Raw genomic sequence first — 26,606 nt, 5'->3', positions numbered from 1 at the left:
CAGCAGATGTATTAACAGAGAAATTTGCTGCCTTGACTTCCCTATAAGTTCTATTATTTTGTGTTTTCCTCTAGCCCAGTCGGCAGCGTAAAATCTGGGAATCTTCATTTTTGCAAAGCAGGAATATGTTAAAATTTGCACTTGTTGTATGTATCATATCAAAATTTCAGCTTTAATCACTTTAATGTCAGTACGTGTAAGGGATTGGGGTGAAGTTACAGCCCAGCCAGAAGGTGCCTTGCTTGAGACGGTGTTTCAACACTTGTGGAAACTGGACATTAGGACAAGATTCGAGCTGTGTTTGTTGGGTCAGAACCAGGTATTTTCAGCCCAGACACAATCTTTTCCCAACCCTAATGAAGTGGTTTTTCTGCCCAAATGTAAGCAGACCATAAGCATAACATTGTCACTATAAGAAATTGAATTTTGAACACAGAGAAATGTGAAGTGTCAGTATATTTGTGGTTGACAGAAACACATTGTCAATATTTATTCTGATGAGGGGTTGTTTCATTAAAACTGGTTCACTGGTTGCTTCAAGGGTGTCTCCATTATCGTATCATCTTTCATTTTAAGTCTATAATTATTTAATGTGTTCTGATTAGCATTTCCCAAAGTGCATGCTCTTGTGTACTGTCCAAACACAGCACAAATATAGTGAGGGAATGACTGTGAACATTTCTGCCGAGAGGTTAGATTTTACGGCATGTTACAAATCCAAAGGGAAATTTTTAAAAGTGCGACAGCTGTCTGATAAAAGTTCCCTGGATCCTCACCCTCTGCCTCACCGATTGACTCATTCGTCTATTCATCTCTTAAACAACCTGCCCTTGGCTCCATGCTTTGATTTGTTGTTATTGTCAGAGCGGTGAGCATTCAGTGTGGCCAAATGGTCATTTTATCAAAGCATTTTAAATGGTTTCCATGAGAACAGTGGAGATTGTGATTGCGAGGAGCGTGCCAGAAATGCAGAATCATCTGTCGTGTTTAGCAGAAATGTGAACACTTAACAGAATTTAATTCATTAATGTCAGCATTTGCTTATTTTGTCCACAGTGTAAACTAATGCCACTCTGAGAGTACTTTCTCCTTTGCACTTTGGCTGGAAAGCAATGTGTGAATCTGAGCTGGGAAGAGTTTTGATGTCAGACATTAATTCATAACACCACCCTCCATCACTGAGCAGGTGGAATTTATGCGGATATGTGCTCACAAAGTGTTAGTTTCCTTCCTGACAGACCAAAGAATGGCTGAATCTCTTTGTGGTGGTAATGAGTTCTAATTATGATGGAGACGGCTAACTTTATTGCACACCATGAATGGCACCGAGCATAAAATAGGATTTTCTTTGTTTTTTTCGCAGAAGGATGAAGTGATTACATTACAGCCTTTTGTTTCCCTGTCATTCTTGAAGCGTGGTGGCGTCTCCCTCATTGGTAAGCATTCTCCGAACAGCCTCTGCTTTGTCATGCCAGAGGACGGACAAATTATATTAACGTCTTTGTTCTGCTCTTATGTTAACATATTCAGAATGACTGGGGCGTTATGGAATTGTAAAAACAGCCCTCCTCCCCTCACATTGCTCCGTGTGTTTCCTCATCGTTTCCCAATATATTTCTCCATCTGCAGAGACAAATGAAACCAAACGAGGTCTGCTCTGTTCTTGGTGCCAAATTCATTTCCAATGTGGACGGAACTCACACTGATCATGTGAATCATGATTGCCCGAAACAGTCAAACCCTGGTCGCGGGAATGCAGACTGAAGTGATGCTGTGCTGGAGATCATCATCATAATCATAACCTTGAAAGACCTTCACTGGCAGAGAGAAGAGAGTGAGGAAGCCTCTGAGTGATCGCTGGGCTGAGAGCGCCCTCTGTTGATCACTCTGGGGGGGAATAAAACAAGGAGCAGCACTAAAGCAGATGGAGATGTTTTGGCACATTAAGACTTAGGATCATTAATGGGTCATAACAATCACAAATGAAATGAAAATCTGCTCACTGAAAACTATTTATGTTTTGAATTTATGTAGAAGGAGATAGAGAGAAAACCAATCCAAGAAAGTACTGCTGACTAAATGGTGATCCTGATAGGGTCAATTGTAGCCTCTTCTAGGACTCTTGTTAATCCCTGGACCTGATTTGGAAAATAAATGATCTCATGTGCATATTAAATATAATTGATAATATAATAACTACCATTAATGCTCCTTATTACTGTTATATTCTTGTTATAATATTACTGAATGAAATTAGCACCGTACACCTGTCAAATACAGGGTTAATGTTGATAGGAATTTTAGATCAGGTTTGTGACCTGTAGGTATAAGTAAGTAAATCATAAATAGTTTTTCTTAGGCTATGATACTATAATGTATTATTTATTTTAAAAAGCAATCTGCAGAGATGAGAGCATCAGTGACTCAGTGTTTAAGAAGCAGCAGCCATAGAAGTGAAATCTTCAGTGACTTGCAACATTGGCTGGTGAGGAAATAACTTGATTTCGGCCCAAGTAATATCGAATATTAAAAGAAACTCACTTCTCACCCACTGATTTCAAAACAGTCATAATCTGGGCTGTAATTTACATTTGACTGTCGAAACCAGCAAGGAAGAGGTTGGTGGACTTGGTAACATTGCTTTGTACAGGTGTTGCCATATATAACCACCTTGTGCTCATATAGTATATGATATGTAGTATTTATGTTTACTGTAATATTTTAACCTGCATTCATTTACTGAGCCTTTTTGTATGTATTTCAAAATTATATACTCTTTTTACATGGTGAGCGTTTTATTTTGAAGGTCTCTGACTCCTCCCACTACTTCCGTATTTGCGTGCGCCCTGCGTGTCGGTTTCTTGCTCTTAATACAGACTCTTAAGTGTATTGTTGCTTCTGTTTTGGGAACAATAATCATGTCTTTGGAGGTGGAATCCGCAGAGTAAGTAGTCTAGTTAATTACTATTGAAGCAGGGCAGTTTGTGTGATACATTACCGGCCAATAACTCCACATTGCATTACCTTTTCTGTCACTGGGGCCTACCGCAGCCTGTGCTGCAAGCTGCTAGTGTTAGCGTGCTAAGCTAACAAGCTACCGTACAGAAACCCACTCCCGTGGATGTTTGCTTCTTTTAAAACGAAGTGACTTAAGAGTAATTTCAGCCTTAAGTGTTTCGATGTCATTCATAATAATCTATAATGTCTCCGTCTTATCTACAGCCCTTCTCTATGGGATGAACACAATCGGAAAAACGGGAGTTGGAATAACCTAGCATTAGCTAACGTTACACTGCCAGTTGTCATGGATTGAGATCTGATCGGGGATGTTACATGTTCCAAACTAAGTTAGCAACAGTCTACTGATCGTCACGTGTGTTGATAGTGTGAATGATCCAGTTTCATTCAACTATGGCTCCCTATTTAGCACATTTAAATCGCTTTCAGCTAGGTTATCTTCCAGCGTTTGTGTATCTAGATAAATTAAGTGCTTTGTGGTTTCCACAGCGTGATCCGTCTGATTATGCAGTACCTAAAGGAGAATAACCTGCACCGGACTCTAGTCACCCTGCAGGAGGAGACCACCGTGTCTCTGAACACTGTGGACAGTATAGAGAGCTTCGTGGCAGACATAAACAGCGGCCACTGGGACACAGTCCTGCAAGCCATCCAGTCCCTCAAGCTGCCAGATAAGACCCTGATCGACCTTTATGAACAGGTGAGCTTTGGATGAAGAAGCCTACAGATGATCTAAAAATCAACTTTACACTGTGCTCATACTGGATTTTGATATCCTCCAATATTCCTATAAGATCTTTTAAGGAGACATTTCATTGCCTTATTTTATGTCTTCCCCTGTCTACCTTTTCTTCTACTTCATGAACCTAATTCAGTTTGTTTGTTTGTTTATTAAATCAGCATTTTGTAACCATGGAACTGACTTTTCTATGTAGCTGCTCATCTTTAGCTTTGTCTATTCTTGGTGCCTGTGTTTGTCATGTCTATGCAAGGTTGTTATCTTATTCCACATCTTAAACTATATTCTGATACCTTAAAACTAGTTTAGATAGAAAGGCCCAGCATCTATTCAGCTGTTTTCATTGCTCATGTCAACAGATCTTTTCATGTGAAAAAAAACCCAAACCCCCCCATGTGGATCATGCGTTCCTCTAAATCTGATGTTCTGTGTTGCAGGTGGTGTTGGAGCTGATTGAGTTGAGAGAGCTGGGCGCTGCCCGTTCACTCCTCAGGCAGACCGACCCCATGATCATGCTGAAACAGACCCAGCCAGAGAGGTACATCCACCTGGAGAACCTGCTGGCTCGCTCTTACTTCGATCCCAGAGAGGTGAGTCCAAACTAAGCTACTTATTCTCCGTCCTCACTGGAGCAGAAGATTGACATGTAATACATTACAGTCTGTACAGTCTGTATCTGCCTTCAGATCTAACATACTGGTTAAATTCAAAATGTTGCATTAAGAGAACACTTCAAAGATTCCATTTGTGTGTAGTTTCTGATAGTTTTCTTTCTGTTGTTAAGGCATACCCAGACGGCAGCAGTAAGGAGAAGCGCCGGGCGGCCATCGCCCAGGCCCTAGCAGGGGAGGTCAGCGTGGTGCCACCCTCTCGTCTCATGGCTCTTCTGGGACAGGTAAGTGACCTACTGACTCAACATAAATTCTCTAATGTGCATTCAAATCCTGACAGATGCTACATATTGGCATTGTCGTGTCTCTTGATGAATATTCTCAACATGCACAAGTTATGTTACCACCAAAGAAAAAGTGCTAGTTCTGATTTGCTCACTGTCTCTTTCTTTCTCCTTCTTCAGTCTCTGAAGTGGCAGCAGCATCAGGGTCTTCTGCCTCCTGGTATGACCATCGATTTGTTTAGGGGTAAAGCAGCTGTTAAAGATGTGGAGGAGGAGCGTTTCCCCACCCAGCTCAGCAGACACATCAAGGTACCCACACTGTCCCACAGTTCTAAATGTTGTCAGTCATTATAAATGTACACTTCCTAGAATTATCACACATGTCATGACATGAATGTTTTCAATGTTCTGACGTGACCTGTTTTTCCTCCCTGGACAGTTTGGACAGAAGTCTCATGTGGAGTGTTCCCGATTCTCCCCTGATGGTCAGTACCTGGTAACTGGCTCTGTGGACGGTTTCATCGAGGTCTGGAACTTCACCACAGGCAAAATCAGAAAGGTACATTATCTAAAGTCAAATTCATGCAAACCAGATTTACAACATTTGTTTCCAAATGACGTCTGCCGACCTAAAATAATTGTATGCATTGTGTCCAACAGGATCTTAAGTACCAGGCTCAGGATAACTTCATGATGATGGACGATGCAGTGTTGTGTATGTGCTTCAGTCGAGACACAGAGATGTTGGCCACAGGAGCTCAGGATGGGAAGATCAAGGTAGACTTGACACATTAGTTCCATTTCTCTCATTGATCTTACTTCAGCTGATATGTTCTCAGTTGAATATAAGAAAAGAAAGGGTCACTGAGCAGGTCTGTTCTCTTGCACACATGAATTACAGTGCTTTCTCTCAATAAAACTTCTGCCTACCAAATATTGGCATTTGAGGTGTGTAGAACTGCAGCTAATAAGAATGTTCACAGTTGATTAATCTTCCAGTTGTTTTCACCATTAATTGATATTCAGTCTGCAAAATGTAAAACAAAAACGTGAAAGCTGCTCATCACAATGTCGTAGCGCCCAAAATGACGTCTTCTTCCTTTGTGCGATCAACAGTCCAAAACACACAGATTCTTCATTTACTGTCACAGTTAGGGGACTAGACCCAGCAAATGTTTCACATTTTTGTTCTGCAACAATCAGTTGATTATCAACATAGTCTCTAGGCCATTCATTTTTCGATATATCAACTAATCATTACAGTTTTATTGTCTTGTTGCAAAAACAGGTTAAAGTAAGCTTGTATTTATGTGTAGGTGTGGAAGATCCAGAGCGGTCAGTGTCTGAGGAGGTTTGAACGCGCCCACAGTAAAGGAGTAACATGTGTCAGTTTCTGCAAAGACAGCAGCCAGCTCCTCAGTGCCTCCTTTGACCAGACAATCAGGTAAACTCATATCTGACTGAACGTTTTTTTTTTTTACTTCGAAACTCCAAATACAACTAACAGTTAATTATTTTAATTGACGGGGCATCTGTTCTCTTTTTTGTTATGTTAACATCTATAAATTCTCCTTCTTTGCCTAAGAATCCATGGACTGAAATCAGGTAAAACCCTTAAAGAATTCCGCGGTCACTCTTCGTTTGTGAATGAGGCCACCTTTACTCCAGACGGTCACCACATCATCAGTGCCTCCTCGGACGGTACCGTCAAGGTGTGAGAAGCAGCTGTAAAAATAAGATCTCTCACTCATTTGCTTCTAAGCGACACAGTAAATCTTTTACTGGAATTAATCTGGCTGCACTTATGCTTTGTATCTCTGGTGTCAGGTGTGGAACATGAAGACCACAGAGTGCAGCAGCACCTTCAAACCTTTGGGCTCATCAGCTGGCACCGACATCACAGTCAACAACGTCATCCTGCTGCCTAAGAACCCGGAGCACTTTGTAGTGTGTAACCGCTCCAACACGGTGGTCATCATGAATATGCAGGGACAGGTCAGTTCAAATCGTAGCCACTTTAAGCTCCAAATATTGTTTTTTTTTTTTCCCCTCCTAAATTCATAGTAGTAAACATGGAATATTGTAGATTTTCTTTTATGGTGTTTGTTTATGAAACTAACCCTACCGGCCCTTTAACATACGTGCTTTGTGTGTGTTTGAATGCACTTGTGACTCTCCATGCAGATCGTGAGGAGTTTCAGCTCTGGTAAGAGGGAAGGCGGTGACTTTGTGTGCTGCACTCTGTCGCCCCGTGGCGAGTGGATCTATTGCGTGGGTGAAGACTTTGTGCTCTACTGCTTCAGTACAGTCACTGGCAAGCTGGAGAGAACGCTGACGGTAGGTTATTGGACTCAGGAGCACAGATCAAAGTGTCCAAAAATATAATGGCACATTCCCTCCTCTGCTCATGCTACACAATGCTCTCACTGTTATGTTTTCGTTTAAGTCCTGACATTGAGGATGAATCTCTAAAGCAGTACACTGCATTAGTATTAAAAGTCTATGTGTGGACAATTTCTTTAAGAAAATAATTGTTCATTGTTCACAGTTCACTTTGTGCAAGGAGGCCATTTTAAGGATAATACCAGATTACTTACCAAACACTTTAGATTTACATCACTTTGCGGTTATTTCTAGAAATCTGCAGCTGCTGTGTGAACACTTGTTCATGATCCCATTTGACTCAGGAGTGAGGAGCGAACACTGCCAGGGGCTCAATTCCTGCATAATTAGTCCATCTAGAAATCAACACTCTGATGTTGCTCTTCTTCATTTAGTGTCAAAATAATTACCTCTAGAACAATGTTGGGTTCTTATGTGCTTTTTGCTTTGATGTCCAGAAATTAGTTTTAGCATGATTTTTATTGCACCACTTTTCCTGTAGCTTGTAACTTAATGAGTTTAATGATTTTAGGTCAGCACTGTACAAGATTAAGTAGCTATAATATATGAATAATTATAGATAATAGATGAAATAGATAAAGTGTTTGCTCTTGTTACAGTAGCATCAACAAAAATATCACTTGGAAATGCTAGGAGGGGGGAGTTGTCTGTTTCCGCTTCCATTGCCACTATATTAAATGGTTCTGGCTCTTCCTCCATTCAGGTCCATGAGAAGGATGTGATTGGCATCGCCCACCACCCCCATCAGAACCTGATCGGCACCTACAGTGAGGATGGTCTGCTGAAACTCTGGAAGCCTTGAGGTGTTGAACCTGAACTGAGATTGGACGTTCTCACACAGCAGCTGCTCTCCTCACTCTGGACACTGTTTTGTTATATTTCCTTTTCTGTCACTGGGGGAATCCTTTCAGGTCACTGTGAACATGCTGATGATCTCAATACCACACCATACGATTTACTCATTCAGCCGCATCTTTCAAATGTCAAACTGTGTAAACCATTGACGCCACATAGCTGAAAATTGGAAACTACTAGCAGTTTGGGGTTTGGAGTGTTTGCACAGAAGAGCCTTAATTTGTTTTTTGGGGGGTTTTTTTTGGTTTTTTGAAGTTTGTCCACCAAAGAAATGATTTAAAGTGTGTTTTACACAGCCATATCATTTTCTTTATGATTTTGTTAGAATTTGTGTCATGTTAAGTGGTCGGTGTGATTTTGGAAAGAAACTCTTTAAATTGAAAACCAGACAGAGTTATTTCAAATTCATTAACTGTCCATTTTGCACATCAAGAAGGGTACCTCCATGGTCGTCCCGATTTTCTGAAGAAAGAGGTGGAAAATGCAGTTAATTCTAAATCCATTATATTGAAGTCACAGTTTAATAAGGTTCTTTTGTTCAACACCTGAGCTCTGCAGACATTCAGTAACTAACAGAGTGAGAGAAGGGGAGTTGTCAGAATTTGGGGGGAGGAGTGTAGATACTAGACTCTGATCTTGTTTTGAAAATTACACTTTTTTTGTAAATATATTTTTTATTTGCATTTTTCTTTTCCAAGAAGACCTGGTTGAATAGTGTGTTTGTTTTTTTTCTTCTTTTTAAATTCCAGCAAGACTTGAGCAGCATCTTATGGCATACTATTTTATATACATGGATTTGTTTCCTCAAACTATTCAGATCTGTCAACCAAGGGAACCAAATAATACATTAGGTCTGATTATGACTGACTGATTATGTCTCAGTCAGAAATGTTTTCCTACATTGAGCTCATATGTTTTGAACTTTTCGGATGTATACATTTCAAATTAATGTAGGTCTGTCTGTGCCATTAAAGCTGTTTAACCAGAATAGTGAAGTGAGCATTTTTAAATTGTGTTAACCTTTTGTGTTGTGGAAGTGGAATATGGACACAATTGAATATGAACCTTTTTTTAGACTGTGTCAGTAAACAGGGACACCAGATGTCAGTATAGAACCGTTACTAAACAGCTTTATATTTGGACATCAGGCTTTTAAAAACATCTGGATAACTTAATTTCCATCCATGCATGCTGCCTCTGTGTAATAGACAGATGAAGGGTTGACTGAGCTTGATCCCTGAACAAACTCTGGTGTGATGGTTGTGAGTACAGCAGCTCTGCAGAGAGGAGCGTCAAGTCAGCCAGAAAGACAGACAGCAGGAGTTTGAGCATGTCTTCAAAATAAAAGCTTGCTTTTTTCACTTATAATAGTTGTATGACTTGCAGAACTGGCAACCTTAAATATGTTTTCTGAATTGTTCTTCGTGGGAGTAATCAATCATACTTTTTACTGAGACTCATTAACGAATGAAGTCTTAAAATTTCTTGATTTCTCTAATCATCCATCTTAGACTTAAATGTGCTGATTTGGTTTAATTTATGACTGATTAATGCAGTAAATCTTCACATTTGAGAAGCTGGACTTCAAAGGATGTGGGGCATTTTAATTAAAAATGAATTAAAAACCAAAATCAAAGCATTTAGGCCAGTAATTCATTTCCTGGCGGTCAACTCATTGTCAACTCAACCTTTTTCGCCCTACGACGCTGCTTTTATTTTCTCAACCTGTGATGGGAAGTTGTTCCACATTGTCAGTAATGTGACAGAGCTGCAGAGCAGCAGGTCAGGGAGGTTGAACTAGTGTTTAGTGTTAGAGGGGCTCCTTCTGGTTGCAGTTACTATGGCAGGAGTTCTATACTTCAACCTGCTTTTAATCCTGCTTTGGGGATCATTCATGCTCATTACAGCCACACCTGGTGATGACGGGACCACTGTGAAATCAGATGCAGCTTTTACTACAACCAAGAGCCTTTTTTCTGCAAGGAAAACCAACACAACGGAGGCTCCCACCACAGCATTCACAGCCAAGTCAACAACTAAACCTCCAGGAACAACCACAACTACTGAAGCTCTGACCAAAGACCCTAAAGCAGCAGAGAGAACAGAGTCAAGAAAAGTAACAGAAGAAGAAGAAGGTCCTTTAGAATTGGGTGAGCTGGAAACAATATATTTCTGTGGAACTTTGCATTGTGTCTTTGGTTATGTATTCGATATATATATACTGTGACTGCATGGTGATCAAATAATCTCTGTAACATTCTTACAATACTTCATTTTTAGAATAATCATATGGTGATTATAATGTAGCCTTGTGAAGTTGTTATATGATTTCTGCTTCTTTAGAAAGAAATGTTACATGCACTTCTTTTTTTTTTTTTTTTTTACATCCCGACTAATTGCTCATCAGTTTTACAAATGTCTCATTACCTTTTCCAGACACAGCCTTGCTGTTAAAGTCGACAGTTGAAGTGGACAGTGTTATGTATCTGTGCAAACTCTCAGAAGCTCCCTGAAAACACAGTTACCAGAGGTTCATTTTGTGGAGTAAATGTGCAGCTGAGTTTGCATCCTGAGGAGATAGATTCAACAAACCTGTAAACTCAAGACTGGTGGTGTTCTGGGATCAAGAGATGCCCGTCAGTATGTCAAAAGTTTCAAAAGTCCAATACCCATTGATTAAGGAGCTACCGTCAAAAGGGAATCCAGTTAGGGGTTCCTTAAAGCCTGATAGTGTAGTGTGCAGGGTGCTGTGTTAGTCTTTGCGTATGTGCGGTCAGGGAGTCAGTGTCCAGGAGTTGGGGGAGGATGTTTCACATTCTAGCCTGTGTGCACTGAGATATTTAAGCTGTGTGTTTTCTGCTGATGAAAACCAGATGGGCTGCATGATGCCTCATACCAAAATACGAAGAACAAGACCCCTCACACTCCTCAAAAATAACACTCCCTGAAGCTGTGGCTGCAGCCAAACGGCTGTAATGTAAATAGATGTAAAGCTCAATGAATCCAGTCTCAGGTTTTTAAAGCTCGTTTGTGCTGCTAGCTGTATTTAAATAAAAGAAACTGGAAAACGTAACACCACAGCCTTTGTGCTTTGATCACCATCTAATTCTATTATATCAGAGAGAAAGCAGAAACCTTTACAGCCAATATTACAACCTAGATGGATAAATAGCACTACAGGTGAGAGGAAAAATATGTAATGCATTGCATTTGATTTTGGGGTGAACTGTCCCTTTAACATGTTAACACTCTCATGTGAATTGTAAAACTAAGCTAACCAGCTGCTGTCTTAAGAGTGTTATAAATCCTCTAATGTAACTCTCTGCAAGGGATTGAATGAGTCTATCTCCCAAGATTTTGAATTATTCTAAATTTAAGTTCAGTGCAAAAGGGTTCTTCCAGGTGTTTCTGTTTACATCATGTTCCATGTTGAGGTTCTATTTCCTACTATGCATTAAATGGTTTGCAATTTTGTAGAGAGAAGGACCACCAGGAGTGTTAAGGTAGCAAAGAAGAAACCCAAAACAATCCAGAAGAACCCCAAACTCATCGCCAAGAAGCCAAAGGTTGTTAAGAAAGCCAAACCTCAAGTCAAACAAAGAGCGAGCCCGTCAGTGGCCACGGAGACAGTTCCACGTACGTATAGGGGTCAGCCCTGATGTATGCAGTATGTCAATCAGACAAGGGTCAGATATTAGTGGCAAATAGTTCTAAGTGCTTTCAGTGTTCAGCTGTTGGGTTTACTGTTTCAGAGTGGCTTTGTGGAGTGTTTTGATACTTACTACACTGCTCTTGGTTGAGACAAACCCACCCTGGAAAGCATCAAATATAACTATTTGCTAATTTAACACTAGATTCAGACCCGGATCTGATTCTTGTTGGCCCCATACTGAGGCAGCACATACTGCATACCTAAACTTGTATAGCGTGAGTAAATTAATCCAATCTGCTGCTTCAAATCACAAGCTTCACTACAGTCTTAAAGAGTCTATACAGTCTGTTTGGTGTGCACGTCTGTGTTTCTGCCTCCAGAGACCTCCAATTAGTCTCCCAGCTGCTTTGTGTGCATGCTTTCTCAAATATGTGCGGGTATACATATTTGTGCTGGACCTGAAATTGAGTCGACTGAGGATGTGTGTGTACACAGTGTCTGTATATCTAATGTGTGTATGTACAGCAGAGGGAAGCAGAGAGATTAGCCTGTGGGGGTCAGCTAGAAATAAATGCTGAGTACGCAACTTGTCACATCATGCCAAATCAGAGCTGACGCTCATTAAAATCCACTCAGGCCTGTCAGACACTGCTTGAGTTAGTTTGACTCTGAGTGATACATCATGTGCAGAGGTTTGGTGGAGAACAGTACCAGCAACACACATACGGGACCTTTGCTGTCATGTGGTAAATACTGTGATGTGGCTGCAGATTGGTTAGGTTTAGGAAAAGAACACAGTTTTGTACTGCAGTAAACGGGCTCCAGAGAAAAGGCAAAATAAACCACCTAAAACAAGGCTCACCTAAAAAAAATCTGTAACAGTCCAAGTGTATGTTGTGTAGGGAAAATTCACACCGCTATACATCACCGTCAGACCGCCATTTCTTTTGGCACTACATTTTCTCAACCGTAGAACCTCCGTATCTCTACGTATTAGCGCAACTGAGTCATAGGTGATCTGCGAGCGGCAAAATACAGTGCGAGGCCCAGTTGCTGGATGAGAGGTTTACTTTCGATAAAAACGAAACTTAACAAACTGTCGAACCTCTGAATCCCTACTGCATAGGGATACGGATATGGTTAAATTTCGCTTTTTCTCTGGACCCTGTTCACTGCAGGACAAAGCTGAGTGTCTGGGCTGGAGCGACTCTCTACTTCTCCAAACTGAGGCTGCGCTGATTGGTTATTACAGTAGGGAACAGATCGACTATAGATATGTACTTTACATGGCCCCACTTCAAAAAACACGGGTTATCCCTTTAATCCACCCTAATCTCCTCCCTGCAAAGGCGTTCTTGCGCTTTATACTACGTCACCTGACTGCCTCCTCTGCTCCTGCCATAATAACTGCAGCCACTAGAGGCTGCCATTTCACAATCAACGTCAATATCGGTCATAAGAAGCGGCTGGCACAGACGACCAATAGAGATGTTTATCTGGTGAGGATGGCCTGGAATAGGAATCGTAAAGCCAGGGGGGTCACGACTGGAGACCCAGGGAGACTGTGTCTTTGATGAGTCATCTCAGGACTCCACTTAGCCCTTGTGGTTCCTGTAAAGACAGTTAAGAAGGTAAAAGGAAATGAAAAAAGGTTTGGGGGGTTAAGCGTACCTTACTGCTGTAGGTGAGTCATGGTCTTTGTTCCTTTATAAAAACTTTATTGGGAGGAAAAGACAGGATCCTCAGCTGTCAGGCTGGGAAGAATCAGAAGAGTGACCGTTCTTCTCCCCACGAAACCACATTTTTCTTTTTTTTGCATATCTCAGGACCACCAAGTGCTTCAAGGTTTTGCGCCCATGATTTATTTTCTCTCACAGTGGACTCTATTTATGAAGATAATCAGCTGGGTAGTGGGCTGCTTTAATGTAAAATAAATCAATTTCTTTTTTGCATCATTGTCAGTCTGCCAAGTCTCTCTGGCTCAGCTTCAGTTGTTTTCGTAAGTTTGGTGGTTTGGCAGGACTCCACTGGTCAACAGCAACAAAGAGACATTAGTTTTTAGAGCTGAGCAACATTTTGTGTCACAAGCAGCTCAGCAGAGATCCAACTGGACTACAAGGCAGAAGGGAGATATGGTCTTTAAAGAGAATGCCACCTACATTTAGCATCCACTTACCCTGCCTCTATACCTCCGCCTGAGACTTTTTAGCAGCCAGTAAAGCTTCCTGGCAGGAAGAGGCAGTTTGAACCGAATTGAACCCTCCAGACAATGTGAGTCTGTCTGAGGTGTTAATACAGCAGCAGTTGTGCTTTCTCTGTTTCCTGCTCACATTTTAACTTCTCAGTCAGTTTAGCTAAATTTGGAAATTCCATCACGTCACAATACTTCAATATGGAGCATATGAACAAGTTTTTAAACTTTAAGTCAGTCATCATGTAATAACCCTTCAGTTGATGGAAAGTCAGGTAAAGTTCTATTCTCCGAAACAACTGAAGTAGATGGGGACTTGTTTTACAATGTAAAAAAAGAAAAAAAAAAAAAGAAAATAGCTCCATACAACTCAGTCCAGCGAATCCAAGTCTCGGGATGCCCTGACATTCCAGACTGCTTTGAAAACACATTATTTACACCCTTTTATAAACCAAAATCCTCACTGTAGCTGCTAAGCTAAAAGCTCCAGCACGCACTACATCTGATGTGGCTGCACTTTAATGTCTTTTCAAATGACTTTGGATCTCAAGGCTCCAGCATGAATGGATTTTGCCCGATGTGCTGTTGGAGCTTTCTTTTGTTCCTATTTCAGTTGCTTTTGACATTTTAAATTGGTCCCCATTTATTGGTTGTTAAGGAGAATCCTGCAGCACTCTTTCTCTGTGAGGCTCCAGAAATGTTCTGTGGACTGCAAAACTTCAGCCGACTTTCCATCAGCATGGAGGTGAGTAGATAATGACTGAATTTTCATTTTTGGGTTGATTTGTTGTTTACAGTGAAAACATCCCTAATCCCTAATTCGATATTGTTGATGACGGTTGTTGAGAGTGCTGGCTCTCTCAGAATCTCCCACAGGTGTTCGGTTGGGTTGAGATTTGGTCTCTGTGATGGCCACTGCATATGATTTATAATGTCCATGCTCTTCACACATTTAATCCTTAATCCCCATGCCTTGTATGGAAGCATTTACATTCTCATATTTCGGCGCTCATTTATTCAGCCTTTTTTTGATAACTCACCAGGCATTTGTCACATTGATAAGATGTGAGAAATCTTTCAGTGTTATATAATGTATGTGCATTATATAAAATCAGAATGTCTTCTTTCCTCTCCCCTGAGTGATTTCTGATTTACTTTTATTTGAGAAAGGGGCCAGTCCAAAAAAAATCTTAAAGCATTTTCAGAATCAGGAACCCTGCACACACTGTGCAGGAGGTGACACAGAATTACACATGAAATGATTCAAGCAAGATTTTATTAAGCAAATTTCACACTGCATTTCAATAAACACACATAAATGGGATATCGTGTGACCTTGACTTTTTTAACTTGACTTCCTAATGGCAGGTTATAATCAATTTAAAATGTTGAATAAATCCATTTTGACTGTTTCAGAATGTCCTCCGCTGGGTCTGGAGTCACTGAAGGTCAAAGACGCTCAGCTGAGAGCATCATCATATAAGCGCAGAGGACTGGGCCCTCACCGAGGCCGACTCAACATCCAGGTAACAAGCAAACCAAAGACATCATCTATTGCGTGTTACGTACAGAGCAGCAATAACTGTGTTTGTTTCTTTTCTGTTTCCCGTGTGTGTTGCAGTCGGGTATAGAAGATGGTGACGTCTATGATGGAGCCTGGTGTGCTCAGTACAGAGACAAGAATCAGTGGCTGGAGGTCGACGCCCAGCGACTGACTCGCTTCACTGGGGTCATCCTGCAGGGTCGCAACTCCATCTGGAGGTCAGTGGTAAAGAACAAAGTAAATATATCATCTGGGAAATGTAGTTTTATAGAGATGAAAGACATTATGTGTTTCAGTCCACTTCTTTCTGGTGATATTCCTCCTAAAATCTGTTTTTTAATGTAAATACTTTTCATCTGATGTGGATATTCACACCTTCACATTAAAGTAAATAAATTTCAACACTGCATCTTTATCTTTCTCTAAGTACACAACATTTTGTATTTTTGTCCTGCACTTTATATTTGGGTATATTTTCACAATGCATAAATACCTGCCATCCTATTCTCGAGTTGAAAACATCTGAACAATAGAAAAATATATACTTGTTTAATCAATTTCTTTAATGATGGGGTTCAGTTTTTGGACTCTCTTGCAAGGTTCTTCTGTTTTCTACATCTGATATGAACTAAATGTTTCCTGTTCCCACAGCTGGGATGTGGTGCACACCTACAAGGTGCAGTTCAGCAACGACTCGCTGGTGTGGAAGCCTTGTATGAACGGGACTGAAGAGGCTGTGAGTGAACATTCAACATTCAGACTGAACTCCTCGCTCTGTACTCCTTTGCACATGTCTGATATTTGAACCATCAACCTCGTGGTCAGAAACGCCTTCATTTGTCTCTTAAGGCTTTTGTTTTCATGGTGGTGACAGCTAGTGGGTGAATTTACATTTGATGATTATTTCTATCTCATTTTCCTCCAAAAAAGTACTGAATGAGTTTTATCCTAAGAAATGTAGGCTCAGACAGAGAGAGTAAAAAAGTATTTCATAACTGGAACGCTCGACTGAAATAGACCAAAAGCCATGCAAACAGGTAAGAAATCCGAAGGGCGAAAATAATCAAATATAACACCAAGCTTAGGCTCTGCTGCCTGGTGATTAGTCCAGTGCTCACAATTTACCAGCAAAGAAAGAGACGCCTTTAAAAAGATAATTGAGGAGGAGACACCACAGGCTGAATGATAAGTTATCCTTTGACCGTGTCCCCTGAGGAGGTCAGCAAAGACCTTTCATGCCAGATGTTTTGTCACACCTGCCTGAAGGAAGTGAAGGAATTCCTTATGAGTTCACTGCTTATGTTTTCCTCACAGAGCCTTAGGGGGCATCACCACTTCACCTGATCTGGCCTCTGTGTACTCTGTGGCACAAAGTACAAATCAACTGTACCAGCCATGGCCAAAGAAGTTTAAGTTCCCATGGCAACGGTCCACAAACACCAAAGTGTCTGATGAACAAGTAGCATCCACAGCACTGGAGCTAAATCTCATGCAGGAAGAACTGCGGAGCATTTTCAAACTCCACATAGAACCTTTGGACGAATTGGAAGTGGCTGAAATGGACCTGAACCTGAAATAAATGTACCGCAATTCTTTTAAATATTTATCATGTTCCTGTATAATTCTAATCATGTGGTTTCATCAGATGCTCACAAAGGTGTTAGTTTAAGGGGAAAGAAGATGATTTGAAAGTGTGTTTGATTTGATGTAAAGAACAGAGCAGAAACAAAAAAGGTGTGATCACTGGCTTTTCCACTGAAAATGAGAATGTGCCGAGTTACGAGTAAATGGTGTCTGGCTCTGCCAATTTAATATCAACCAATTCTTGCTGACTAAGTAGTGATAAGACCTATTTATGGACAATAAAACTACTGTTTAGTTGATCAGTACAACACTTGAACAATCTGGCAAAAATTTTAAAATTAAACAAAGTTTTTGGCCTCACATTCTCATACGTGGAAATGTTCAGCATTTTATTTCAGAGATTAATCACTTGTGAAAATATGTAAATTGCCTAGATTTTTAAAGAATAAAGTAGCTGGTAACATTTCATTTTAAGCATTTATGGGTTGATTTCCCATACATTTTGAGATCATGGTAATTTGAGGGCAATTCCAAAGAAGTTTTAAATATGTTGATTAGTAATTACCAACTATGTACTGTTAAATCTTTGGACCTGTGCGATTAAGTGTAATTGAGTTGCCTAGTAGTTGGCATAACAAGATCTCTGATCTGCAAACTAATTAAAAATGTTGCTGTTCTGTTGAAACTCCCAGATGATTTTTTCTTAAAACCTTAAATATGATAATATGTGAGTACTTACAAACTATAAATAAATTAACAACTATATAGCAATCAAGTTCAAATAAAATTCCACATAATTGATGGAAAAACTAAATGTCACAGAGAGATATTATGATATTCTAAATGGTCAAATATGAACACACCCTCTACTATATTTCAAAGTTAATCCTTCATGTTTAAATTCTTGCAGCAGACACATCATCTCTCTGGAAGGAAAAAAATAAAGGAAAAGTCATTACAGTGTAATTTACCCATAAACTGTTACCACCATTCCAACAGAGGCCTGTAAAGGAAAGTTTGGTCATCAGTGTGTATTGGAAGACAGGACAATCTAACAGTAAGCAAGTTTCTTCTTTGTGTTAGAAAGGAGAGAGTGCTCTTTTGTTTTCTCCATTTCCTCGGTCACCGGGCTGTATGATCTGGTTACATTTTTGCCAAGACAGGTCTGGAAACACGGCGGCCTTGGTCAGGTTTGTTTAGCCAAGTGGTTTTAAAGGCATGTGTGCCACAGCCACAGCTGACAACCAAGTGTCAGTCATGCAAAGAAGTCTTTCCACAGGGCACCAGACTGGCTTAAATGTTCCAAAGAGAGAAATTAGTATAACAGACATTGTTTCATGAGTCTATTTTTAGGTCTTGAGCTTAATTCAAGTGTTTAGAAACAAGAAAAAATGTCCATCAACTGACCGTTGTAAACAGAAATAGGTCATAGCATCATCACTCATGATTTGCAATGACATAAAAGTAAATGTTGACGCCAGTGTTTAACCTCACAGTTAGATCCTTTTCTGGAGCCAGTTATTGAATATTAAAGTAGTTTCCGATTTTTTTAAAGGTCATCAGTGTTTTCTTGCAGTGCAGTCGACAGTGGAGGTGTGCAGGTAAGATTAGGCAGGTTAGAAAGAGAGACGACATCATGACAAAGAGCCCTGCCTGGATTCAAACATTGTGATTTCATGTTTTTCAGAATTCTTGTATTCAAGGATGGACTTGCTGATGTTTATAAATATGTAATGACATCAAAAATGTCATCTTTAAGGATTTGTGTACATGTCAGGGGGGGGAAAAATGACAGTTTGTACCCATGTACACAAATCCTGTAGATTAAATTTCACAAACTGCCGTGATCTCGGGTTGTGTCTTGTGCTGCAGGTATTCGAAGGGAACCAGGATGCAGAGACGCCCGTCCTCGCCCTTTTCAACACTTCCACAGTGGCCCGTTACATTCGAATCAACCCGCAGACCTGGTACCAGAACGGGACGCAGGGTGACATCTGCCTGAGAGCAGAGGTGTTGGGCTGCACACTCCCAGGTACATGAGGCCAGCTTCTTCAAACAGTGTTTTTATGTAGATTTAATTTCTTTACATTTTCACTGTTTGGTCACTATAATACACACCTCTCCCATTTTACAGATCCGAATAATATCTACGCGTGGCAGACCGAGGCGACTGGGTCCAGAGACAAACTGGACTTCAGACACCACAACTACAAGGAGATGAGAAAGGTAAAACATTTGTATGTGCTGTCTGTAATCTGATGATCAGTCAGCTCAATGAGATTTAAGTTTACCAGCTGAAAACGTTTAGTGTAAATGTAAATGCCTATAAATAAAACTCCAGTCCACTGTTGAGAAAGCCACCACTATCTGGTTTCTCGCAGTGAGTGTAGGAAGCTCCCACAGTGTGTGTGTGTGTGTGTGTGTGTGTGTGTGTGTGTGTGTGTGTGTGTGTGTGTGTGGTCTGGTCTCAGCCTGACCTAAAAACAAACACAGTGGGAGCTTTCACTGCCTCACGGCAGCGTCCTCACTGAGCTGCCACTACCAGCGGCCTGTTTGGAGACACCGTGTTGAATCTGATGGTCAGAAAACAGCCCACAGAAACAGAGACCTGCATTCCACACGCCACCTCCGATAATTTCAGATTCATCATTGTCCCCTTTAGTCGCCTCTCTTAAGTGGCATTTGATACAAATCTTGAAATGCAGTAATGTGTGTGATGACACGCATTTCACATGAAAGGAAGAGGAAAAGAAGAAAAGCTTGTGTTTGTTTTTGTACCACATGTTCTTAATTCTTGTTCACTTCCAGGGGGGATTTAATTTCTCCATGCACACTTAACACAAGATCCATCTATGTCAGGTTATCAGAAATTTAGAAAATCCATTATCGGTCCCACAAATGGGGAAATTTGTGTGACACAGCAGCCAAAGGACAGTTCAAAAGGGTAAGAAGAAAAGCTAGAGCAGAAATAGAAACAGAATTGCATATACATAATATGTACAAACAGTGTGGGCAGTATATTGTTATTAATAAATGCAAAATAATGAATAAGAGTATGAATATTACTGTCATGTCTTTCTCATTGGCACTTATCTGCCTTCAGTGTATTATCAGCAAGTCAGATCAAGCAGGAGCATTTAATAGTCCTGATATGATATATGAGCCTTTTCATAAAACATGAGGTGGCGGTGCACTTCAGCCTCTTGTGCTGAAAATGACTGTAACAAAAATAAACACTTAAAAAATGTAAAAACACTGAAAAAACATTCTGCCATTTTTTTTATTTTTTCACAAGTTTTCACAGATGGAAAAGAAGGATTTTCTTGGCAAAACTTTGTTTCCATCCATTATTGAAAACAGTTAAAACCAGAGAAGAATGAAGAAAATCTCACAATCTGACATCTGTAATAAACGCTGCTGTTGTTCCCCAGCTGATGAAGTCGGTGAGCGAGGCGTGTCCTGACATCACCCGCATCTACAGCATCGGGAAGAGCTACACAGGCCTGAAGCTCTACGTCATGGAGATCTCCGACAACCCCGGAAAACACGAACTGGGTGAGAAACGCTGGAGACGCATGTGACGAGCAAACGTTTGAGAGGAAAACCTCATTCCAAGGTGCATCGTGGTTTATCTGAAAATGCAGAAGATTCAATTGGTAAAGTTTCATCATTTTCATCCACCAAAAGTTAAAATCTCAAAGAAATTCTTCTCGAACCAGAACTGCCGTCGCCCACGTAATGTACAGCTGCCTCGCTGCTTCATCTCCAGTCGGAGGAATCATTTGATCTAATGGGAGACGGCTGCTTTGTGATCACAACTTTATCTACAAGGTCTGAGGGGACTTACACAGTTGCTGCCACTGTGTTCCTCCAAACCTGCAGACAGCCCGGCACCGTGTGGACATTCACCGATACAGACCAGCGTCGCTCTGCGTTTGCTCTGCGTTTGCTCTGCGTTTGCTCTGCGTTTGCTCTGCGTTTGCTCCGAGTTTGCTCTGCGTTTGCTCTGCGTTTGCTCTGCGTTTGCACTGCGTTTGCTCTGCGTTTGCTCTGCGTTTGCACTGCGTTTGCTCTGCGGTGTACAAATGTTTTCTTTGGCCTCCTTCGCTCTGCCCACATGGCAGCAGAACGGAGAGGTTTTCCCGCCGAAAACACATGGCAGAGAAAACAGCACCAGAGAGAGAAGATCACATCTGTTCATTCAGTCTTTCAAATCTGTGTTCAGTTATCGAATGTAATCTTCCCACAGGGGCAAAAGGATTCTACCAGAGGATGTTTTAGCTTGTTTCAGTGCAGTTAAGGTTTCAAATGATGATTTATGTGGACTTTTTTACCTGCACAGGGTTTCCACGGGGTCTTAAAAAGTCTAAAATTTGACAATCTCAATTTTAGACCTTAAAAATTCTTAAATACGTAAGTATAGGCTTTGTCCTCACTGCGGTGGCCCCGGGTTAGAGTCCCGGCCTGGGGCCCTTTGCCGCATGTCACCCCCCTCTCTCTCATTCCTAACCTCATACTCTGTTTTTCCAGCGACCAGTGATAGTTGGGTGCCATCTTTTGCTCCGTGTTGGAACAATGTTATGTGATGTGTTTCTCAGTATTTTTTGCCATCTCGCTGGGAACAGTTGAAACATGCATACTGGGCTCAGTGTGGTGAGACTTCTTCCTCCTCCCCAAATTCCCCTTTTTTTTTACAGTTATATAACTTATCTGAATGTTGTGCTCTTTGTGCGTCTTTGTGTTTTGCTTGACGGTAATGTATGTCACTGAGCACTACATTTTACAGAGCATTTTGTCCTTTGTAGCATCAAACCCTCCTCAAACCTGTCTGGCCAAGACAAACATCAGCTAGTAAGGAGCGAGGTAGACATCAACCATTTGATAATTGAGGTGATTTTGTGGGCAGATGCTTGTTTTGCACCAAAAGAAAACAGAAAATCTTGCCAAAAAAAAAGTCACCTTGACACTCGACAGATGTGAGCTTCCCATCTGACAGGGCCGAACTTAATATGTTTGCATAACATGTAGCCTACTGTCAATCTGAACACATCCCGGTTCAGAAGATGGCAGTGAATTGTTTTAATGACACAGTCCCAGCTGCTCCTGAGCACACTTTTGAGTCCACGTGGGTCAGAAGGTTTAAAGGTTGTCCCTCAAAGCCAACATCAGTCAAAGTGGGAATAACAGCTCTAGTTATTGAGGTAAACTCAAAGTTAATCAAGAAAAATATAATTCCTTCTTAATAAAAGCCCAGTCTGATAATCAGACTTCATTACATTTTTGTTTTCATTTAATTTGCTTGAATTTCAAAAATACACGCAGGGATTCAGAGCTCCTGACCCAGCCTCAGAGCTCCTTGAATATTAAAAAAGAAGTGCTGTTTTCAGCCTCCAAACCACCGACAGACTCAAAACCTGTACATAAATATGAATTTCCTGACAGTGTGTAACTTGTCGATTAAAACTGTGTCATTGTTTGCGCACATGCTGATTGTTGTGTGCAACATAATCCAGCGTGTGTGAAACTTGCCTTGGCGTTCAGTGTTCGAAGCAGACTGAGCTGAAGCTTCTCCTCATAAACAGTTGTGAGGAGGATGTGAGATTTCAGAGTCGCCCGTCAGCGCAGTGTATGCACACCAAACAGGAAACAGAGCCAGGTCTTTCATCAAGGTCAGTGAAAGAGGTGGATCTGTACAGGGGGACTGTCCAGAAGCCCAGATGCTGCTTTTTCAAAAAAGATATCTGACTTCCCTGTTGGCATCTTGCGCCGTCTTGTTTGGATTCTTAAGACTGACTCTCTCTATATTTACTCATTTTTGCCCTGGGTAGCTTACTATTACTAAGACATTACAGTGCTCTTGACTCCCTTCCCGTGTCTTTGTTTTGGCACCCCCCGCAGGAGAGCCAGAGTTCCGATACGTTGCAGGGATGCATGGGAACGAGGTGCTGGGCCGAGAGCTCCTGCTCAACCTGATGCAGTTCATGTGCCAGGAGTACAAACGTGGGGACCAGCGCATCGTCCACCTGGTCAAAGAGACCCGCATCCACCTCCTGCCGTCCATGAACCCTGACGGATACGAGATGGCTTTTAAAAAGGTGCCTGGAGAGGCGTTTGTTCCCAGACTGCGTGATGGCTCCACGACATGACAGCAAACACTCTATTGCGCTTTCTGTCACCCGCAGGGCTCGGAGCTGTCAGGCTGGGCTCTGGGCCGTTACAGCCATGAATGGATCGACATGAACCACAATTTCGCCGACCTCAACTCGGGGATGTGGACCGCCATCGAGCTGGAGACGGACCAGTCCAAACTCATCAACCACTACTTCCCCATCCCTGAGCAGTACACCTCGGAGGAGGCCTTTGTAAGTTTCATATAGACAAATCATACACACTTTGGAAAGAGGTGTTCGTAATCAGAACCAAATCTTCATCCCTCCGCCTCTTCTCTGCAACATACCTCTGATTCTTAAAATTAATCTTATTATCTGCATAATAATCTTCCCTGACAGTATGGCTTTGACCCCTCAACTTCTCACTGTTTTTGTTAATCACCCTAACTTTTTTTTTTTTTTTTTTTTTTAACTTTTTGAGAGGTATTCTGCTCTTACTTGTTCTCTTGTGATGAAAACAGCAGCTAAATGTCTGTAACTTAAAGATGTAAATGTAAAAAGAGTGTATAAACTGGGTTGAGCTGATCCTCTGACCCTACTTTTTTTAAAATTAAAACTCCAACTCTAACTCCAGGTGGCGTCAGAGACCCGAGCTGTCATCAACTGGATGCAGAACATCCCATTTGTTCTCAGTGCTAACCTCCACGGTGGAGAGCTGGTGGTCACCTACCCGTACGACATGACCCGGGACTGGGCTCCTCGCGAGCACACACCCACTCCTGATGAGAGCTTCTTCCGCTGGCTGGCCACAGCATACGCCAGCACCAATCGGGTGAATGCTGCTCCTACTGTCACTGCCTGCCCTCCGTTCTAAAACCTCTTCAAGAAGGTGACTGATCGAGAGACTGGATGAACTCAACGTGTTATTCTATCTTATTTAACCAGGTGATGTCCAACCCAGACCGGCGGCCCTGCCACAACAAAGACTTCCTCAGGTACAACAACATCATCAACGGAGCCGACTGGCACAACGTACCAGGAAGTAAGAAAGTGTGTGTTTTTCAGAGTAAAATTAATCAATCTATATTTTTCAAACTTTATGTCAGACGTGACATTATTTTTTTCCTCTGAAAATGTTCCCCCCACCCCATCCCCCCCAAAAAACAAGAGAAAAACAGTTTCTCTACATGAAAATGAAATTCTCCAAACATGTTTTTCTCCTGGAACACTTGTAATGTAAAAATGTAAAAACATTTTTACACTCAGTTTCACTCTTCTTCTGAACAAAAATTAACTTTGGTTTCACATGATATTTTTTTCTCCTGACTTTTTTTTAAACATTTTTTTCACATAAAAAAAGAACTATCTGGACATTTTTCCTCACATGCCATTTATTTCCACTCATTTTCATGTATGAGAACATTCTCTTGAGAAAAATGTCCATATATTTTCACAAATCTTATGAGCCCTAACAAGTTCACACATAATATATTCTTTTTCTCCTGAAAGTATTTTTTCGGTTGTGAGGACATAATTTGATAAAATTTTCTTTTCACTTTTTTCACTTTTCACACATAACATTTTCCTTTCCCCAGAATTCCTTTTCACTTTAAAAGAACATGTGACACCAAAGTGAATTTTGTTTGCACACAAGACAATTTCTTTTCACTTTCTTTCATACATGACAAAACAAATCTCCTGTTTTTTTTGTCTCCTGTAAAAAGTGTTTTTCAGAACACTAAAAAACTAAAATTCTCATGACAATGTTTTAATTTAACTTGATGTCTAATGGATACAAAATATTGTAGTGATTTATTTTTTTTTTTTTCGTTATTTAACACAACAATTTTTCACCCAAAATTTTTTCACCCCACATTTTCACAACAGGCACAAAAAAGTGCCTTGCTACAAAAAACAAACAAACAAAAAAACCTCAGCTTCACACAAGAAAGAAATAATTCTACCAAAAAATAAAATGTTCACTCAGGAAAAAAAAAATAACCAGGATAATTGTTTTTTTTTTCCACACGTTTTCTTAACACTTAAAAACTGATCCTAATCCTAATCTTAATCCCTGTTATTCCCACTGTTAGTGTGGGTCCAGCACACTGCATCAAAAAAACTAAACTGAAAGTGTCGAATAAACTTAGTGTATTTCTCTTTCCTTGCAGGTATGAATGACTTCAGCTACCTGCACACCAACTGTTTTGAGGTGACGGTGGAGTTGTCCTGTGATAAGTTTCCTCATGCCAGTGAGCTTCCCATTGAATGGGAGAACAACAAAGAATCTCTGCTGATTTACATGGAGCAGGTCAGGCTGCTTTGGCTAAATTCTGTTGATGTTGAGAATTTTAATAATATTGTTCTTTTCATCTTCAGTCTTGTTTCTTTTCTCTCATATCTCCTTTTCCCAGCTATATTTTACATGCTTATTCTATTCTGCTTCCTATAATTTCAAATGTATCTTCCCTTAAAATGGAGAATATTTCTTATATGTTGCTTTTTACATAACATGTAAAAGTTGTTTTATATCTACAGCACCAGTATAACCCTTAATGTCTCTCTCTCTTTTTTTTTCTTCAGGTCCACAGAGGAATTAAGGGTGTGGTTCGTGATAAAGATACAGAGGCTGGTATAGCAGATGCCATCATCAAAGTTGATGACATTAATCATCATATTAGATCAGGTACAGTCTCACAGCCATTGATATCAGCATTTACTCATTTTACACTTTATATGATTACTTATATTACTGTGTTTATGTGCTACTGTCATTTGTCGGGAACAAAACTGTCCTTCTTATCCTATCTTCAGTTGCTGATGGCGACTACTGGCGGCTTCTGAATCCAGGTGAGTACAAGGTGACAGTCAGCGCAGAAGGCTACCTCCCCTCCTCCCGCACCTGCCACGTCATGTACGACCACTACCCAACAATCTGCGACTTCCGCCTCACCAAGGTGCCCAAACAGAGGCTAAAGGACATTTTGGCGAAGGGAGGGAAGCTCCCTAAGGACCTGCAGCTGCGGCTGAGACAGCTCCGCCTGCGGAAGCTCCGAGTCACCACCAAGGCCATGAACCAGAGGCGTGCTGCTGCTGCTGCTACTGCCAAGCAGGCCAAGAGGGTGTGATGATGAGAAATGTGAGAACAAAGCAGGACTTGGTTCTGTTCACTCTGGGTTCAGAGACACCCATCTTCACTGGATTCATAGTACTTAAAGGCTGTTATTAAGGAGGATAAGGCAGCTGGGCACCATGTTGTTCTGCACCTGAGAAATGAACAGTCTCACCTTCTGCTGTGGAGCAGCAGAGCAACTGAGGGAACAGTAGGATTTTTATGGATGCATTTATGGTTGATAACAGTTTAGATATCTTTACCATGTTTCTTTCAATGTTTCAGGTCAAACTGTTTTGTTTTCAGCAAATTCAATTGCCACAACACAATAAAATAAACTATTGACAAAAACGTCATCACTTACACATGAAAAATAAGTGTTTATATCTGGTGAAGCCATTAGAGAACGTAAGTTGAGTGAGAATCATGTTGACTGGAGTTAAACATGTTCTAAATGATTTGATATGTTGTTGAGTGTCTAAACTCCAGAGAATGAACACTTGT

At 40.9% G+C, this 26,606-nt stretch overlaps 2 protein-coding genes across 4 annotated transcripts; both read left to right on the top strand.

Annotated features, from left to right (window-relative positions):
- The first annotated feature begins 2,788 nt into the window (after window positions 1–2,788).
- On the top strand, window positions 2,789–8,900 carry smu1a (SMU1 DNA replication regulator and spliceosomal factor a). The gene is made up of 12 exons (XM_037077932.1): window positions 2,789–2,944; window positions 3,508–3,718; window positions 4,195–4,347; window positions 4,542–4,652; window positions 4,833–4,961; window positions 5,092–5,211; window positions 5,313–5,429; window positions 5,969–6,096; window positions 6,238–6,364; window positions 6,480–6,647; window positions 6,837–6,989; window positions 7,759–8,900. The coding sequence occupies exons 1-12, from the start codon at window positions 2,919–2,921 to the stop codon at window positions 7,855–7,857; spliced, it is 1,542 nt and encodes a 513-aa protein (XP_036933827.1). The 5' UTR covers window positions 2,789–2,918; the 3' UTR covers window positions 7,858–8,900.
- An 811-nt stretch (window positions 8,901–9,711) lies between these two features.
- Window positions 9,712–26,532, top strand: LOC119007782 (probable carboxypeptidase X1). Of its 3 annotated transcripts, XM_037077679.1 has the most exons (16): window positions 9,963–10,060; window positions 10,347–10,550; window positions 11,388–11,546; window positions 15,170–15,279; window positions 15,375–15,514; window positions 15,948–16,032; window positions 18,753–18,912; window positions 19,015–19,106; window positions 20,312–20,435; window positions 22,779–22,975; window positions 23,063–23,242; window positions 23,625–23,822; window positions 23,936–24,032; window positions 25,162–25,301; window positions 25,574–25,676; window positions 25,805–26,530. In XM_037077679.1, the coding sequence occupies exons 2-16, from the start codon at window positions 10,541–10,543 to the stop codon at window positions 26,116–26,118; spliced, it is 2,109 nt and encodes a 702-aa protein (XP_036933574.1). In that variant the 5' UTR covers window positions 9,963–10,060; window positions 10,347–10,540; the 3' UTR covers window positions 26,119–26,530. The 3 variants fall into 3 exon arrangements, with proteins under 3 accessions (XP_036933572.1, XP_036933574.1, XP_036933573.1); XM_037077677.1 differs by lacking the exons at window positions 10,347–10,550; window positions 11,388–11,546 and having other exon boundaries at window positions 9,712–10,060; window positions 25,805–26,532; XM_037077678.1 differs by lacking the exons at window positions 9,963–10,060; window positions 10,347–10,550 and having other exon boundaries at window positions 11,304–11,546.
- Window positions 26,533–26,606: the final 74 nt, after the last annotated feature.

Source organism: Acanthopagrus latus, chromosome 18 (genome assembly GCF_904848185.1).
Source record: "Acanthopagrus latus isolate v.2019 chromosome 18, fAcaLat1.1, whole genome shotgun sequence".
NCBI classification, from domain to species: Eukaryota; Metazoa; Chordata; class Actinopteri; order Spariformes; family Sparidae; genus Acanthopagrus; species Acanthopagrus latus.
This window is presented reverse-complemented; position numbering and strand designations above follow the sequence as displayed.

What these genes read in the sequence shown, in the direction of transcription:
- smu1a (XM_037077932.1), top strand. Translation starts at nt 2,919, where the DNA reads ATGTCTTTGGAGGTGGAATCCGCAGA. An exon ending in AGCTCAGCAGACACATCAAG is followed by an intron (nt 4,962 to 5,091) that starts GTACCCACACTG and finishes CTCCCTGGACAG; the next exon opens with TTTGGACAGAAGTCTCATGT. An exon ending in TCATGAATATGCAGGGACAG is followed by an intron (nt 6,648 to 6,836) that starts GTCAGTTCAAAT and finishes CTCTCCATGCAG; the next exon opens with ATCGTGAGGAGTTTCAGCTC.
- LOC119007782 (XM_037077677.1), top strand. Translation starts at nt 9,751, where the DNA reads ATGGCAGGAGTTCTATACTTCAACCTGCTTTTAATCCTGCTTTGGGGA. An exon ending in GAGGCCGACTCAACATCCAG is followed by an intron (nt 15,280 to 15,374) that starts GTAACAAGCAAA and finishes TGTGTGTTGCAG; the next exon opens with TCGGGTATAGAAGATGGTGA. An exon ending in ACACCTCGGAGGAGGCCTTT is followed by an intron (nt 23,243 to 23,624) that starts GTAAGTTTCATA and finishes CTCTAACTCCAG; the next exon opens with GTGGCGTCAGAGACCCGAGC.